This window comes from Ipomoea nil, unplaced genomic scaffold (genome assembly GCF_001879475.1).
Source record: "Ipomoea nil cultivar Tokyo-kokei standard unplaced genomic scaffold, Asagao_1.1 scaffold0805, whole genome shotgun sequence".
In the NCBI taxonomy this organism is placed as follows: Eukaryota; Viridiplantae; Streptophyta; class Magnoliopsida; order Solanales; family Convolvulaceae; genus Ipomoea; species Ipomoea nil.
Genome location: NW_017617233.1, coordinates 3,788,864 through 3,802,888, shown reverse-complemented (window position 1 = coordinate 3,802,888; position 14,025 = coordinate 3,788,864). Strand labels below are relative to the sequence as shown.

General features: G+C 33.6%; 1 protein-coding gene across 1 annotated transcript; it reads right to left on the bottom strand.

Annotated features, from left to right (window-relative positions):
* Positions 1 to 4,562: 4,562 nt before the first annotated feature.
* On the bottom strand, positions 4,563 to 8,350 carry LOC109177874. Its single transcript, XM_019327350.1, has 9 exons — positions 8,001 to 8,350; positions 7,602 to 7,682; positions 7,383 to 7,499; positions 6,155 to 6,972; positions 5,984 to 6,083; positions 5,844 to 5,903; positions 5,560 to 5,643; positions 5,372 to 5,488; positions 4,563 to 5,052 (listed from the first exon to the last, which is right to left on the bottom strand). The coding sequence occupies exons 1-9, from the start codon at positions 8,058 to 8,060 to the stop codon at positions 4,750 to 4,752; spliced, it is 1,740 nt and encodes a 579-aa protein (XP_019182895.1). The 5' UTR covers positions 8,061 to 8,350; the 3' UTR covers positions 4,563 to 4,749.
* Positions 8,351 to 14,025: the final 5,675 nt, after the last annotated feature.

Sequence of the window (14,025 nt, the reverse complement as noted above, 5' to 3'; positions counted from 1 at the left end):
AACATTGATCTTTTCTCTTAAATATTGCCTACCGAACCAGCAAGCTAAGCCGGTGTGGGCAGAATAACCTTACTTTCTATTAATAGTAAGAGATGGGACGGGTGTCCAAATTCCAATACCAACCAGGCAACCACCCCTTTAACGAATGGAATTCCTAATAATAAAGGAAGATTTTGCTTTCTGAATCTGGACGCACGGATGATTGATAACAGCTTTCTATTTTGGTATATATGGAAATAATTTAGTAGGTTTCTTTATTATTTTATTTATTAATTATTATTAGCATTACTTTTTTTTTTTAAGCAAAAACCTTACTGCATTAAATCTGAAATAAGAACGTTCACAAGAAAGTGTGGAGGTGAGTGATACCACTCCCCGCAACCTGACATAGAACCCGCTTCTCGTACAAGGGCATGGGCAGCACGGTTCGCAGACCGCCTAATAAAACAAAATTGTACATTTTGTATCTGAGATACAATCTCATTTACATCATCCACTAACAAACCAAAATCAGAATTATAAGAAACATTATTTTTTTTTTTTTTACTCCGTAAATAATAGTGAGGATTGGAGTTAAATTTGTAGAAGTGTATGTAGGGCCTACGTAGGTTGATTTTATGGTGTGTTAATCTTATCTTGTTGGATTCTGAATCTCTGTGTATTTGGACGTCGACAGTGACTTCTCCCATGGATTGTGTGGTGTATATATAGCCTACCTATCCGTATTAAATACTCCACTTATATCATGTTTACTGTACACTAATCGAATCAATCTTTAAAAAAAAAAAAAAAAAAAACTTTTAAAACATTCTATTACAGAGTATAATTTTAGATTTAATAATATTTTAATATAATTTCCAAATATGTAAATTTTATGCATTATGGACTGATGAACACTAAACTAAATGTTGTTAAAAAATCAGTTAAAATTGGCATGTAAAGTGATTATTTTGAGGCAAAGTGATATGATTTGTGTCAAATCTTCATCTTGTTTCACTCCGTTCTGTGCTAAAAAACTCAGTCAGGAGGCTTCGTGTTATGGATGGTTCTTTACGAAGTGTAAATCCAGCACTCTCTCTCTCTCTCTCTCTATATATATATATATATATATATATATATATATATATATATATATATATATATATATATATATATATATATATATATATATATATATATATAATTTAAGTTTATTCAAATTTGTATGAAACTTTTTTTTTATTTTAAAGAATAGGTAAAATTATATATAACTCTCATCCTTGGATGTCTTCAAAGTAAATTTTGCATAATGATAGCAAATCATCATCACTTAGTAAGGGATCAAAATTTGTTAGAGGTATTAGTTAATCTTTATTTTAAAATGTAGCTTTTTAATATGGCGCATGTATACAATAATTGAACTTCTAACCTTATAATAATTGCTATATAGCAATTCACTTACTAATTATCTAAATTGTTGGATTAAATTAATTTGTTTTTATTAATATTAATACAATAAAATATGAGTTGACATGATACATGATGTTATATTGGCAAGACAATAAAAACGCCAATGCCACTTTAGTAAATTAACAATCAATTTTAATAGTGTCAATGATTGTCTTTAACTATAATATACTGTTTTAAAGTATAATATAAACAAAATAACTTTGAGTTAGCATGACACATCATATTATATTATGCTAACATGACAATAATGATGTGAATGCCACATCAACAAATTAACATGCATGTTTTCCTTAATTATATTATACCATTTTTTTTAACAATGTAATTGATTTCCTTAACTTCAACACTTACAAATTAATTCCTTTTCTCATTATAGAATTTCAATCATTGGAACGATAATAATTCATCCAATGCCCTTAATTAAATTTGAGTATATATATCACTTTAAATAAGTACATACTCCATAGTTTACAACTAGACTAAATATTTACTAATTATGAAAAGATGTTAAATGCCTTTTGAACAATTATCAAACCAGTGAAAGTAATAGCCTAAATCACCAACATTTTGACCATTCAATTCGCTACCATTAGCTTCTTTATAGATGTTCTTGATTTGAACACCGTCATTTCTTTTAAAGTATACTCGAAATATATCTCGTATAAAATGGAAACTATATATGGAATACACTATGGATAGGGATGAATGTATTATTAGTGCAAGTGGAGATGGATGTGATGTGAATACCATCGCTTTCAACGTATCCTTTGTGCTGTCAGATTCTTCAACATCCATCACAAAAAATATGTGTGAGGCTGTAAAATGAAATGAGACCAAACCTTTGAAACACAGGCCTAGCTAGCTTTAAGGTTTTTTTTTTTTTTTTTTTTTTTTTTTTTTTTTTTTTGTTTTGTTTTCCTGTATCCCATTTCAGGAAAGTAGGTTAGTTGGTTGTATGGTTACAAGTAGGATGAATGGAATACGTTGGACCAAAATATATGCATTACAAGTTGGCATGCTTTTTAGTGACCTGGCACAATTTAAAGAAGCCAATGATTCTTATTGGATTATCAATAATAGATTTGACCTAACATGTTGTGGAGATCAGAGAGAGGAGTACAGTGCATATAAGATACAAGAAAGCACGTATATATTGTCACCAAAGATCACCATTATGTTTTCAGCAACTGCCCGACTAACTTAATTGGGGTTATCTCAAAGTTATTTTAAACTTGTTTATAAACACTGTGCTTTTTTAAAATTTTTGTTTCGACTCAATCCTAATTGAGAAAAATATATATATATGTAATATCACTCTTTTTTCTTCCTCTTTGGTCCAAATTAAAGCGTTGATTTTTTTATTTTTTATTTTTTTTTGGGTGTTTATCTCCAATTATTCAGCAATAAATAAATTTTGTAGATTTTGTGGCCTTCAATGGATGGATAGGAGTCAAAAAAGAGTGGAGGCAAGCTAAGGGGCAGGCCAGCAGCTAACCTGGCCATTGGGCCAATGTGTTCTTTGCTTCGGTGTACTTGTCGGCGTGGACTGGAGGATGGTAGATTGGTAGCACAACAAACAATGTGGAGAAAATTTTAAAATAGTGGGCATAATATATCGAATAATTTTTTAAACTCAATTTTTAGTTAATTAATTGATTAATTCAAAGAAATTAGTAATTTAGTTTCGTTTGCAGCAAAAGGTGGCCTTGTTGGAAATATTAGGACTCTCTTAGTCACACTAGAATTCGTTTTTTTTTTTTTTTTTTTTTTTAATATAAATATATTTATTGTATTATTCCTTGTCTGACTATGACTGTTATTACGATCTACTGTTGTGTAGATCACGGTCCAAAAACGACGTCGTTTGATGCAAATTTTATTTTTCCCCGCAACCTGTTGCAACATACATTTTTATAACTTATAATGTACATTATTTAAACTCATAAAATACATTCTCTTACCCCCAGAAGTTTCGTTATTCCAACACATAATGTACATTATTCTAACACATAAAGTACATTATTCTAATTCACAAAATTCACGATGTCTGTGTGGACAACGGTCCATGCTCATCTCATCTCTATCCGATGAGGTTATGTAAGTTGATGTGGGTCATACCACGTCCCGGGCCCTGCAGTTAGCTATTGAAGCTGCATTTGGGTCCTCCTCTTGGGCACGTTCTTTGAGTCTCCTTAGTCAGGTGCAATCTTTGAGCCAGGGAGACTTCACAATGAGTGAGTATCTTGGCAAAGCCAAGGTTTTAATTGGACTACTTGTTGAAGCGCAGCTGGCCGACCAATTGGATTAAATGAACAAAATCTCTAGCTATTCAAGGGTCTCTTACCTGAGTATCGCGCGATGATTTCATCGTTGACTACCAAGGAACTTGTCACCATTGATCAACTCAATGCACATCAATTTATCTATGCTGAAGATGTCTCTTTAATTAGTTGTTCCTCCAACTCAGTCGTCAGTACTTGTTGCACAACAAGCTAAAGACCAACCACTACCTCTCCGCAACAGTAGAATTTTACTCAGCATCATGGCCATGGACGTGGCAATAGGACGCCGAGGTTGTGGACTCGACTGGGGTTATGTTCCGAAGTGTCAAATTTACAACAATCTTAGTCATACTACTCTACAATGTTAGTAGAGATACTCAGCCTAGATTCCCTTTTGTTTTCAAGATGCTTTTGGATTGATATTGACATTAAATTTACCTTTATTATTATTTCATATATTTACCATACGTTTACTCAAATCTTAATATTTTGTTTCAAACGTATTATTATTTTATATTGTAAGAGAGAAGGTAAAGAGGGTGGAGACAAGAGGATTGATGATTGTTTGCTTTTAATATTGTTTTTCACTTGGCCTGGTTTCAAAAAATATTGTTCTTCACTTTTGGTGTGATTAAGATTTAAGTGTCTATCTACCCATTAATGACATAATTGAACTAATGAATTATTTACATTAAAAAAATTGTGAGAACAATGATTAAGATAAGCGAATTAAAAAGACGTGAAAATTCACAAAACAACCGTAAAAAACAACCATCATTTTCACAAGTTCATTGAGAATAAGCTGACAATAGTCAAGGGTCATTTTGGTTATTAATTCAGAAATAATTCAGTTAGATTAGCATTTATTATAACTATCAAATGGACCAATCACCACTCCCCTACTCTTCTATTACAAATAACAGAAATCAAGATTATTTTTATCTACCTGTTTTCTGCTTATGTGTAGGTATAGAAAGACAAGAAAAAGAAAACATTAAAAACAAAAAAGATTCATTTTTCATCTTCCAATGAGGTACCTGAAGCTGAAATCATAAGGCATTACTTGTACCAGTTGTGAGAGAGGCTCTGTCCCTTGTCTCTGGATGCACTTTAGTGTTTCAATCCTAAGTTCATCTGGCAGCTGCAGGCACACCCAATCCACCAATGCATCCAAGTCCTTTGCAAAGTCAAGCACATACCAATCCAACAGCTTCGGGATTATCAGTTTCCTCGATTTCGTAATCCCAACTGCCGCTTGTAAATACTCTCGCTTCGCCATTTCCAGCTCGCTCTCCACTTGGCACGCGGTGAACACCCTTACCTGCATTCAACAAAAAGATTGCACCTTTACCTGCATTATCTCCCGAGGCCAACAAAATTTTATTTCATGATAATCTTTCCACAAATTCGAGTCTAGCGCATAGGGAACTAGTCAGTTAGTTAGTAGTTAGTGTTGAGCAGTGCAATCCAACTATTAGCTTAGGCTTTTAGTTGAGATGGAGCACATGCTTCAATTTGGTACCAGAGCCAGACCAAAGGTCACCCGAATCCAACTATTAGCTTAGACTTTTAGTTCAGATGGAGCACATGCTTCAATTGTTAGTCCATGGTTGGCTCTACGTTTCAAGAAGGGGACTTACAGCGGGGGAAGACCAACTTCCACAAGAGAGCGCGAAAGTGACCAAAGGTTCAGACCACTCCAGACCGAAAATACTGCGAATCTTGAGCTCTTCCTTTTTCGCTGACTTTGAGCAGGTCTGCATAGAAACAATAAAGTTTATAAGCCAACAATGATTTGGGTAAGGTTGCAATCTGTAGAGGCACTCACGTAGTTTAAGTGATATGGTAGCCTCAAGATAAAATGCTCGATCATGATTGCACTTAGCGAATGCCCCCCTACATTTACCATTGCCTGTGAAATGAAAGCACAAGAATCGAGCTAAAATATGTTGTCCATGTGGTATGTTTTCATGTTAAAAGCGAGCTAAATTTTAGTAGTAGGCATAAAGCTTGAGAGGAGCAACCTGGTTTATAAAAGGTCTAAATGGAACAATCAAATTATAACTTCAGTAATGAACTCATAATAACAATCGCAATTTGCAGGAACCTTACCTTCTGCATTAGCGTGACAACCATTTCAGGACTGTCAGGAATCCCGTGCTCTAAAACTGCCTGAGAAACTGGCCAAATCAGTCATTTCAAAACCCAAGAAACAAAATGGTTCAATATAGATAGTTCTTTTTTGTTCTTACATTCATCATGCAGGAATTGTATATGTTTATCCAAAATGCGAGTTTCTGTTGATGAGTCAGACCCTCTAATTTCACCGAGGCTAGCTTGCCAAAGAGGATCCTACGATTAAACGAAGTTGGTGAAAATACAGGCTAACATTGATAACCAATAGAACAAAGAAGAAAGCTTACTTAAGTCTATTAATCAAGAACGAAGCATTGGCTTTGCGGTTAAAATCCATTGAGGCAGCTTCAATTGTACAAAGATACTTGTAAGGACCGATATCTTGCCTCCTATGTTGTGAAGAGATACCATAGGGGTCCCGGAAATCTGTTTCCATACTGCCCGAAAAGAATTCTGAGTCCATTGTCTTCCCCTTGAATCGGGTTAACCTCAAGAATATGGTGGACAAGCATTTTATTATGTCTTCCGAGATTTTGTTTGCTATGCTTTCAGCTTCCAATACCTTCTCACCTAAAGAACAAGAAGAGCGCTTCGATCCTTGAATACTCTCAATTCTAGTACATACTTGCAAATTCCTAGGATCAGTGTCTTTGCATAATGATTTAGGTCTCACTGAAGTTCTCTTCACGGGGGATCGTTTATGCTTGGTAGAATTAGCACAAGAATGATTCTCCTTTCCTAACCCGTCTTCCAGAAAGGCATTGGATTTCTCCACACCTTGATTTCCATTTGCTGGCCTGTCCCTCAAGCCATCAAAACCGGGATCTGCAAAGACTAGTGATCTTCTAGTGGAACCACTCCTGGGCAGCGAGGGCAAACCCGAAGACACTCCTTCATTGACCTCACTTTGAGAAAACGATCTCGAGTGCCTCTTTCTGGGACAATTAATTGGCAGTTCACCGGAAGGTGGGGAATGATTCACATTCCTCGTCGAGCATGTGGAAATAGCCTCTTGATAGAGACCTTGTCTACAATTCACCACCTGTTCCTCTAGCCTAGCAACCTCCTCTTCAAGAACAGCTACTTCAGCAAGAAGCTCTAGTGTCTGCAATACCACCATACCACAATTTGGCTCTATACATAACAGCTAACATTTAAACAAGATTTCACACATTTTAAGACAATTGGAAACAACCCTTATGATTACAATAAGACAATTGTTGGGCGGAGGCCTGAAGGGTCAAGTCCAGCCCCAGGTGGTCGGAGGCCTAAAGGGCCAACTCCGACACCTGATTGTTGAAATGTGGCATTGACTGCTACACCAGTATAAGGAAATAAAGGTTGCGTCTTCTCTACTAGCTATAGCTTTTGGCGTACTGGTAAGTGCTTAATGCTAACAAGTGGTATCAGAGCATAGATCACAGTAGCTTTTGACAGTAATGGTAAGCGCTTGATCCTAACAACAACGATAAAAATATGAATAAGAATGTATGCATAGGCAGGAAGAACACTTACAGGTTGAGGGAGATAAGGAGGAAGGCGAGGCAAGGTCCCCAAGGGTCTACACAAAGCCCTCTCCAAAGCTCTATGAACATTCTCTTCATGCCTTAGCTTCTTCTTTAGCTTATCAACCTTTCAAATTCAACACAACCAACAATTTTGAAACACAAGGAGAAAGAGAAATTTCAATATTAAACCAGAAATGAACAAGTACCCAAAGAACCATATCCATACATCTTGCAATAGAGCCAATTTTCTTTCTCTAGCTAATTGGCCCCGGTTTAGCCTGGGCTTCTGAGTTTCCATCTTCTTCACCTGTCAAGATTCCAGTCCAACAATTATACAAACAGTGTAAGTGTTAATATAAAGTAATTGGGGATGGAAGATATTATTCATTTCTTGGAAGAGAAAAAAGCAAACCCCCATTAAGATCAAAAAGTGCTGAGCTTTTCAGTACACTATGACAGTTCAACTGTTCAGCCCAACCACTTTAAGATAGTCGAAAAGCAAAAGAACCCAAAAAAGAAAAAAAAAAAAAATCTGAAGCAACCCAAGAATAATGTAAAAATTATTGATACAAGCAATTAAGCAAAGACTGAAGGCAAGAAGAAGAAGAAGAAAGGGAAACCCCACATTTTGAAGATGCAAAGATGCTTTCTTGGGTAGCGAAGTGCGCTTCCCTCTGTAATTCATCTCTTTTTTTTACTCCCTTCAACACATTTTCAGAATCCGCATAGAAGGAAAAGCCCAGAAATCATCTAAAATTCTGAACATGAATAACCAAGAAAATTTGCAGGCATCGTATGAATTTGCAAGATGAAAAAAGAAAAGAAAGAATCAGGAAATTGCAGGCACGGAGAGAGGCGGGAAAGTTAAAAAGGTGAAAACAGAGTAGCAAGTTAGCATAGTACTATGGTGTCCTGAATGAAATGAACTGTGATTTGGAGTTTTATATAATACTCTCATCTGTTTCCGTTTGTCCATCTTTCTATTAGGGGGTGTTTGGTTGGATGGAAAACATTTTCCATGGAAAATGTTTTCTTTAAAGTGAAAGAAAATGTTGGTTTATGTTCTTTAGTTGGATGGAAAATATTTTCCATTGGAAAATGGATTCCTCAAAGTTGAGGAAAATGAATTCTTTGTAAAGGGGTGGGATTTTGTTTTCCACAAGGATTGGGAAGAAAAATAACATGAGTGGATCATTTTACTCTTATAAAAATTTCTTAATTACATAGACACCTATTTATTCATTCATCTTTTTAAAGGCATATTGGTCTTTATATTCATTATTCCTTATCTTTCTAAACCCAACCAAACAATGGAATTCATATTCCCAGTAATTTCATTTCCACCAACCAAACAATTGAATCAATTTTCTTGGAATTCATTTTCCATGAAATTTCAATTCCATTTCCCTTCAAATATTTTCCAGCGAACCAAACGAGCTGTTACACCGTAGTATTGTTAGGATTAGGAAAATGTCTTGCCGGAGCTTCTTTTAAATCTTTAGTTTTTTTTTTTTTTTTTTTTTTTTTTTTTGGATTTTTTTTAGTTAAATCTGAGTTGGGACACTTGAGGACTAAATTCACAACTTTTTAACAATGGAATGATTATATCTAAAATTATTAAAAAAAAAAAAAAAAAGAAACAGAAAAGACAAAGATAACATTTACAAAACCACAATATCTGAGTGATCAAAATTGAATTTTAACTATAAATTTTCATGAATTTATAGCATTATTTTCTCTCAGAAAAAAAAAAAAAGTCAAATAAATCATTGAACTCATTATTTTTGTACAATTAGTCATTGAATTTAAAGAAATATGCAACCGAACCATCAAACAATGAAAATATGTGTAATTAGGACATTCTTTAATTTTTTCGGTGAAATTCGATCATATTGCTTATATGGTATGTACTAAGAATTGCCATTTCTTTTGCCATACTAGTTCAGAGGAAAGATCGAAATGTTTTCAACTCGAATTGTATTAAAAGAAATTCAAAAAATGTCACAATATAATTACACATATTTTACTTGTTTGATAGTTCAATTGTACACTTTCTAAGTTTAATGATCTAATTGTACAAAAAAACAATAAGTTCAATGACTTATTCGACATTCTTTCCTTCCTCTTATCTACTAAATTTTTTAGTTTAGAGGGTGCAGACCAATAAATAATGTTATAAATTTATAAAAACAGCCTTTAAAAATTAAAATTTTAAACATTTGTATCCTTAAAGATAAATTCTGTCATGTACCAAGATTAAATAGAAAATACACTCATAACATGATTAAGTAAATAATGTTATTGCCCGGACTTAACTCAATAGTTCAGTAAATAGTATTTGGGAGAAGAGATCAATGTTTAAATTTTGGTGGCGACAGTGTAAGGATTATTCCTAAAGTAGACAGATTCCTTGTGCACACCGACATTTAACCTTGTCTGCTGAGCCGTCACCGTAATTTATATTCTCTCAAATGTTATGTCGAGCCGAAGTGTGGGGGTCCTTGAAAGGTTATGAACTGAACAAGTTTATTGATGAAAACAATCAAACTTAAATAGCATACAAGGGAGAGAAGATAGCAGGATGTTGTAACAACCAGTCCAACACAGCTAGTCAACAGAAACATAACTAAAACTAAACCGGAGACTTAGCCACAGATATTCTTAATAGCCCTTGGGTTAGGATTAACCTTTATATTGTTATCTCATTATATTGTACAAGTGTATTCAAGTGTAGAGGTGTAGAAGAAGGCGATGGAGCAGAAGTAGTAGTAATGCTTAGCATTGGGGAGCGCAAAAAGGAAGGAGAGCACCGATTGTAGGAAAGGGACAAGAGAAGAGTTGAGGCTTTGAGTCTATCAACATTATATACTCATCAGTCATCACTCACCTAAAACCTTTTTCTTTTAGCGGTAACCTTACCCATCTCCAATCCCACTCCACAAAACATTATGATGGCATTATTATTGAGGCATCCAGTCCAACTGGTCGAACAATTAATTTAATAATAGCAGCCTATTAACCTTCACAATGACAAATATTGTTGTGCGCAAAGAATCTGTCTTTGAGTTAAACCCATGCGAGCAATTATAACTTAAAATAAAAATATGACTAGATTTTCAGGATAAATATATAAAATATATTTTTTGGATGAAATTAATAGCCACTACCTGGAATATGCAGGGTTTGTAATAGCCTATGAAGAATCACACAAGAGATGCAAACTATACTAGAAAGATCTTGTGTGATGAATTCAACTAATTAAGATGGTATAGACAAAAATTAAAATCGTAATTTTTTTTTTATACGAGAATCATTCTCCATTCACTTAGTTACCATTTTCGAGACGCAATTTAAGTTATTAAGTTGCCATTTGTGGAGTAGTCATTTTATTTATCGCCTCAACTTACATTGCTTGTTCCTAAAGCATGAAGTTAATACTTAATACACCACTTCCAAAATTTATTAATTTGGACAGATCGACATGACATTGCCTTCAAATTGAAGAATGGAATTTTTTTACTTACGAGACTTAGATCTATTTTAATATCGGAGATGCTATTCATTTAATTGATTATCTGTATACATGCATGTGAATCATTACAACAAACCTATTTGTCAATCTTAGGAAATAATTCCTAGGATAAGTTGTTAGTGTTTATTATCTTGGAGATTCTAATATAAGTTTATAGGCGTCTAGATGAAATGAATAATGTAAACTAGATCGAAATACAATTTTAATGTAAAAATCCAACAAGGAAAAATCACAAACCTTTTTAATTAGATTAAGCCAAGTAAAAAATTTTACTATATTTGATATGAATTGTACATGTACATTAATTATGGTTTGAATGGAAGCCATTAATAAAGATTCATTGCTATAAAGAAGGTGGAACCACAAGATGAAAATGTCTTATACATATTTACAATATCCAAAAGTATAATTGATGGAGTAGAATTTAGGAATCCCTGTAATAGAATTCTTATAATAATAAGGTGGTGTTGTCATTTGCTAAAGCAAAAAAAAATATGGTACAGAAATGGTGGACAACGACGAAGGACTAAAACAATTAAAGCAGAAACATATATATATAGATGTACAAGTTGGCAGAGAAAATGGGTGATTGAGTGACGACGGGACAAATTAGAGGTTGGCCCTAGCAGACAAAACATGAGTTATTAGGACATTATATTGGTCTTCATGTCCATGTAACGTAACAGCTAAAATAATTGTAGAGTAGGAATTGACTAACATTAACATAAGACTGAGTAGTTCGATGACCCATGTCTGTTTGGTCGGATGTATGTGGTCCTCATCATCTTCATCTTCATCTTCACCTATTCTCTTATTAACATTATTATGGGAGTTCTCTTCGAAAAGGACGCACTCGATCTGGCAGTTAACAACGTAACAAATTTCTTGTCACTTCATGTACCCACCTTCTCCTTTTCTTAAAGAATCATCAATATTTACATAATGACCTGTACAGGGCCGTATTTTAAGTTTTGGTGGCCCTGTTCTGGTAAATAAATGTGGCCCTATCAAAATTGCAAGTTTCGAACCTTTGACCTCAAAGTTAAAATATAATAAACACACATTCTTACCATCTCTTCATAGAACTTTTTAAGTTTAATTGAAAAATTTTAATTTTAATTTCGAAACTAGCTAGATAAAAATTAAATATTGGACCTCTAAAATTTGGGGCCCCTCTAAAATTGGGGGCCCTGTGCGGTAGCCCAGCTTGCACAGCCTAAAATCCGGCCCTGGACCTGTATATATATATGGCTACTTAGTTGAACCTTGCGTCCCTTCCGTCTAGACAATTTCGGCAACAAATAAAGATGTATTAGTAAGGTGGGAAAGTTCGTTAAAATTGGTATGTAAAATCGTCAAAGTTGTGAATTACTTTCACTTCCAATTTGATTCGGGTCAAAGTGAGTTTAGGTTCTTCTGAATGAGAGGTTTAATTCGGTATATTATATGTTTAAAACGGATCATGAGTTGAGAAAATTAAGTTGAAAAGTCTTGTAAGTAGCCTTTGTGAATGTTGAAAAACGAATATGAATTTACACTAATATATATATATATATATATATATATATATATATATATATATATATATATATATATCATTCCCTTTTTAGATGAGTTTGAATTGTATAATATAGAGACTTTCTTTCATGTGGATAGTATTTATATTTGTTTTTTTTTTTTAATATTACTACTATTATTTGTTTATTTGGAATTTATTATACATTATTAATACTATTAAAATTTTGTTTGATAATAACTTATATATGCGAAGCACTTTGTGCTCGGATGACATCTACGTGGCTCTCCTTAAGGAAATGTCAAATGATCGAACCTTGGTATTGAGATATTGGTGGCAAATTATATCGTGCACCAGGTGTGCGTCCTAGCCCAAAACGACGTTGTTTTGTATTTTTTTAATTTCGTTTCCCCTTTTTTTGGGTATACCCAGGGTTTCTACTGTCGGACATAGTGACCAATCTCATCGCTGAATTGTAGGCACCTCTTTTGGGTGCAGTGGGACATGCTGCTCCATTCCCATAGTCTAATCAGTGATCCCTGGGCCTACCTAACACAGATGTCCCTGAAATCGAACCCGTTTCTCATTTCTGCTGTTAACTTCTTGTGTGTCTGTGTGTGTGCGCGCATGCGTGTGTGTGTGTGTGTGTGTGTGTGTGTGTGTGTGTGTGTGTTATATTAAATATTAAAAAAGCTATTAACAATGTGATTGTGTTGAAGCCAAGAGAAACTGTAAAATTGTGTTAATGCCAACAAAGGATTCAAACTCTGGACCTTCACTATAACAAAACATATGCTCTACCAACTAATTTATCTCACTTCTGGTTAATATTTATCTGTTTTTTATACTAATATTAAAACTTGTACTATATATACATATATACATACAACTATTATATATGGGGTGGGGGGCCATTGTACGCCCTGGTGCACGATATAATGACTGGATATTGACTATTTGGGCTGCAACAGATAGAGAGTATAGAACACTTCAACGTGACATCACACTACAAAATAGTTAATTGGTTTATTATTATTCAGGGGGTATTTATACCTTTTGAAAACTTATTTCATTTCTATTCCTTAGACCAAGTTATCATTCCTACTATTTATTTCTTCAACGAACCAAATAATATAATATAATTTATATTATATTCATTACATACAGTTTTTTAAAAGTTCTTCATTTTTCTAAAAAATTAGAAAATATTTTCCGTTTTCAAAATGAAAAATTGTCATAGTAAGCATGTTTTCTATTTTCTACTCTTGAATTTTCTTGAAATTTTCTCGTTAGTAAACTGACCCTAGACCTTTGGGTTTGAGAGATAAATCTCAATGGATTTCAACTATTTATACTTAAGAGAAAAACTATAAAATTCATAATATGAAAGAGTTTTTAAAAGTTTAATATATTTTGAATACCAATAGACTTTTTAAGAGTATAAATTCAATATCATCCAACTTTTAAAGATTTCCTACAAGTTTGAATGAAATACATCTAATTCAATATCATCCGACTTTTAAAGATTTCCTACAAGTTTGAATGAAATACATCTAAAGTTTATATATATATATATATATATATATATATATATATATATAT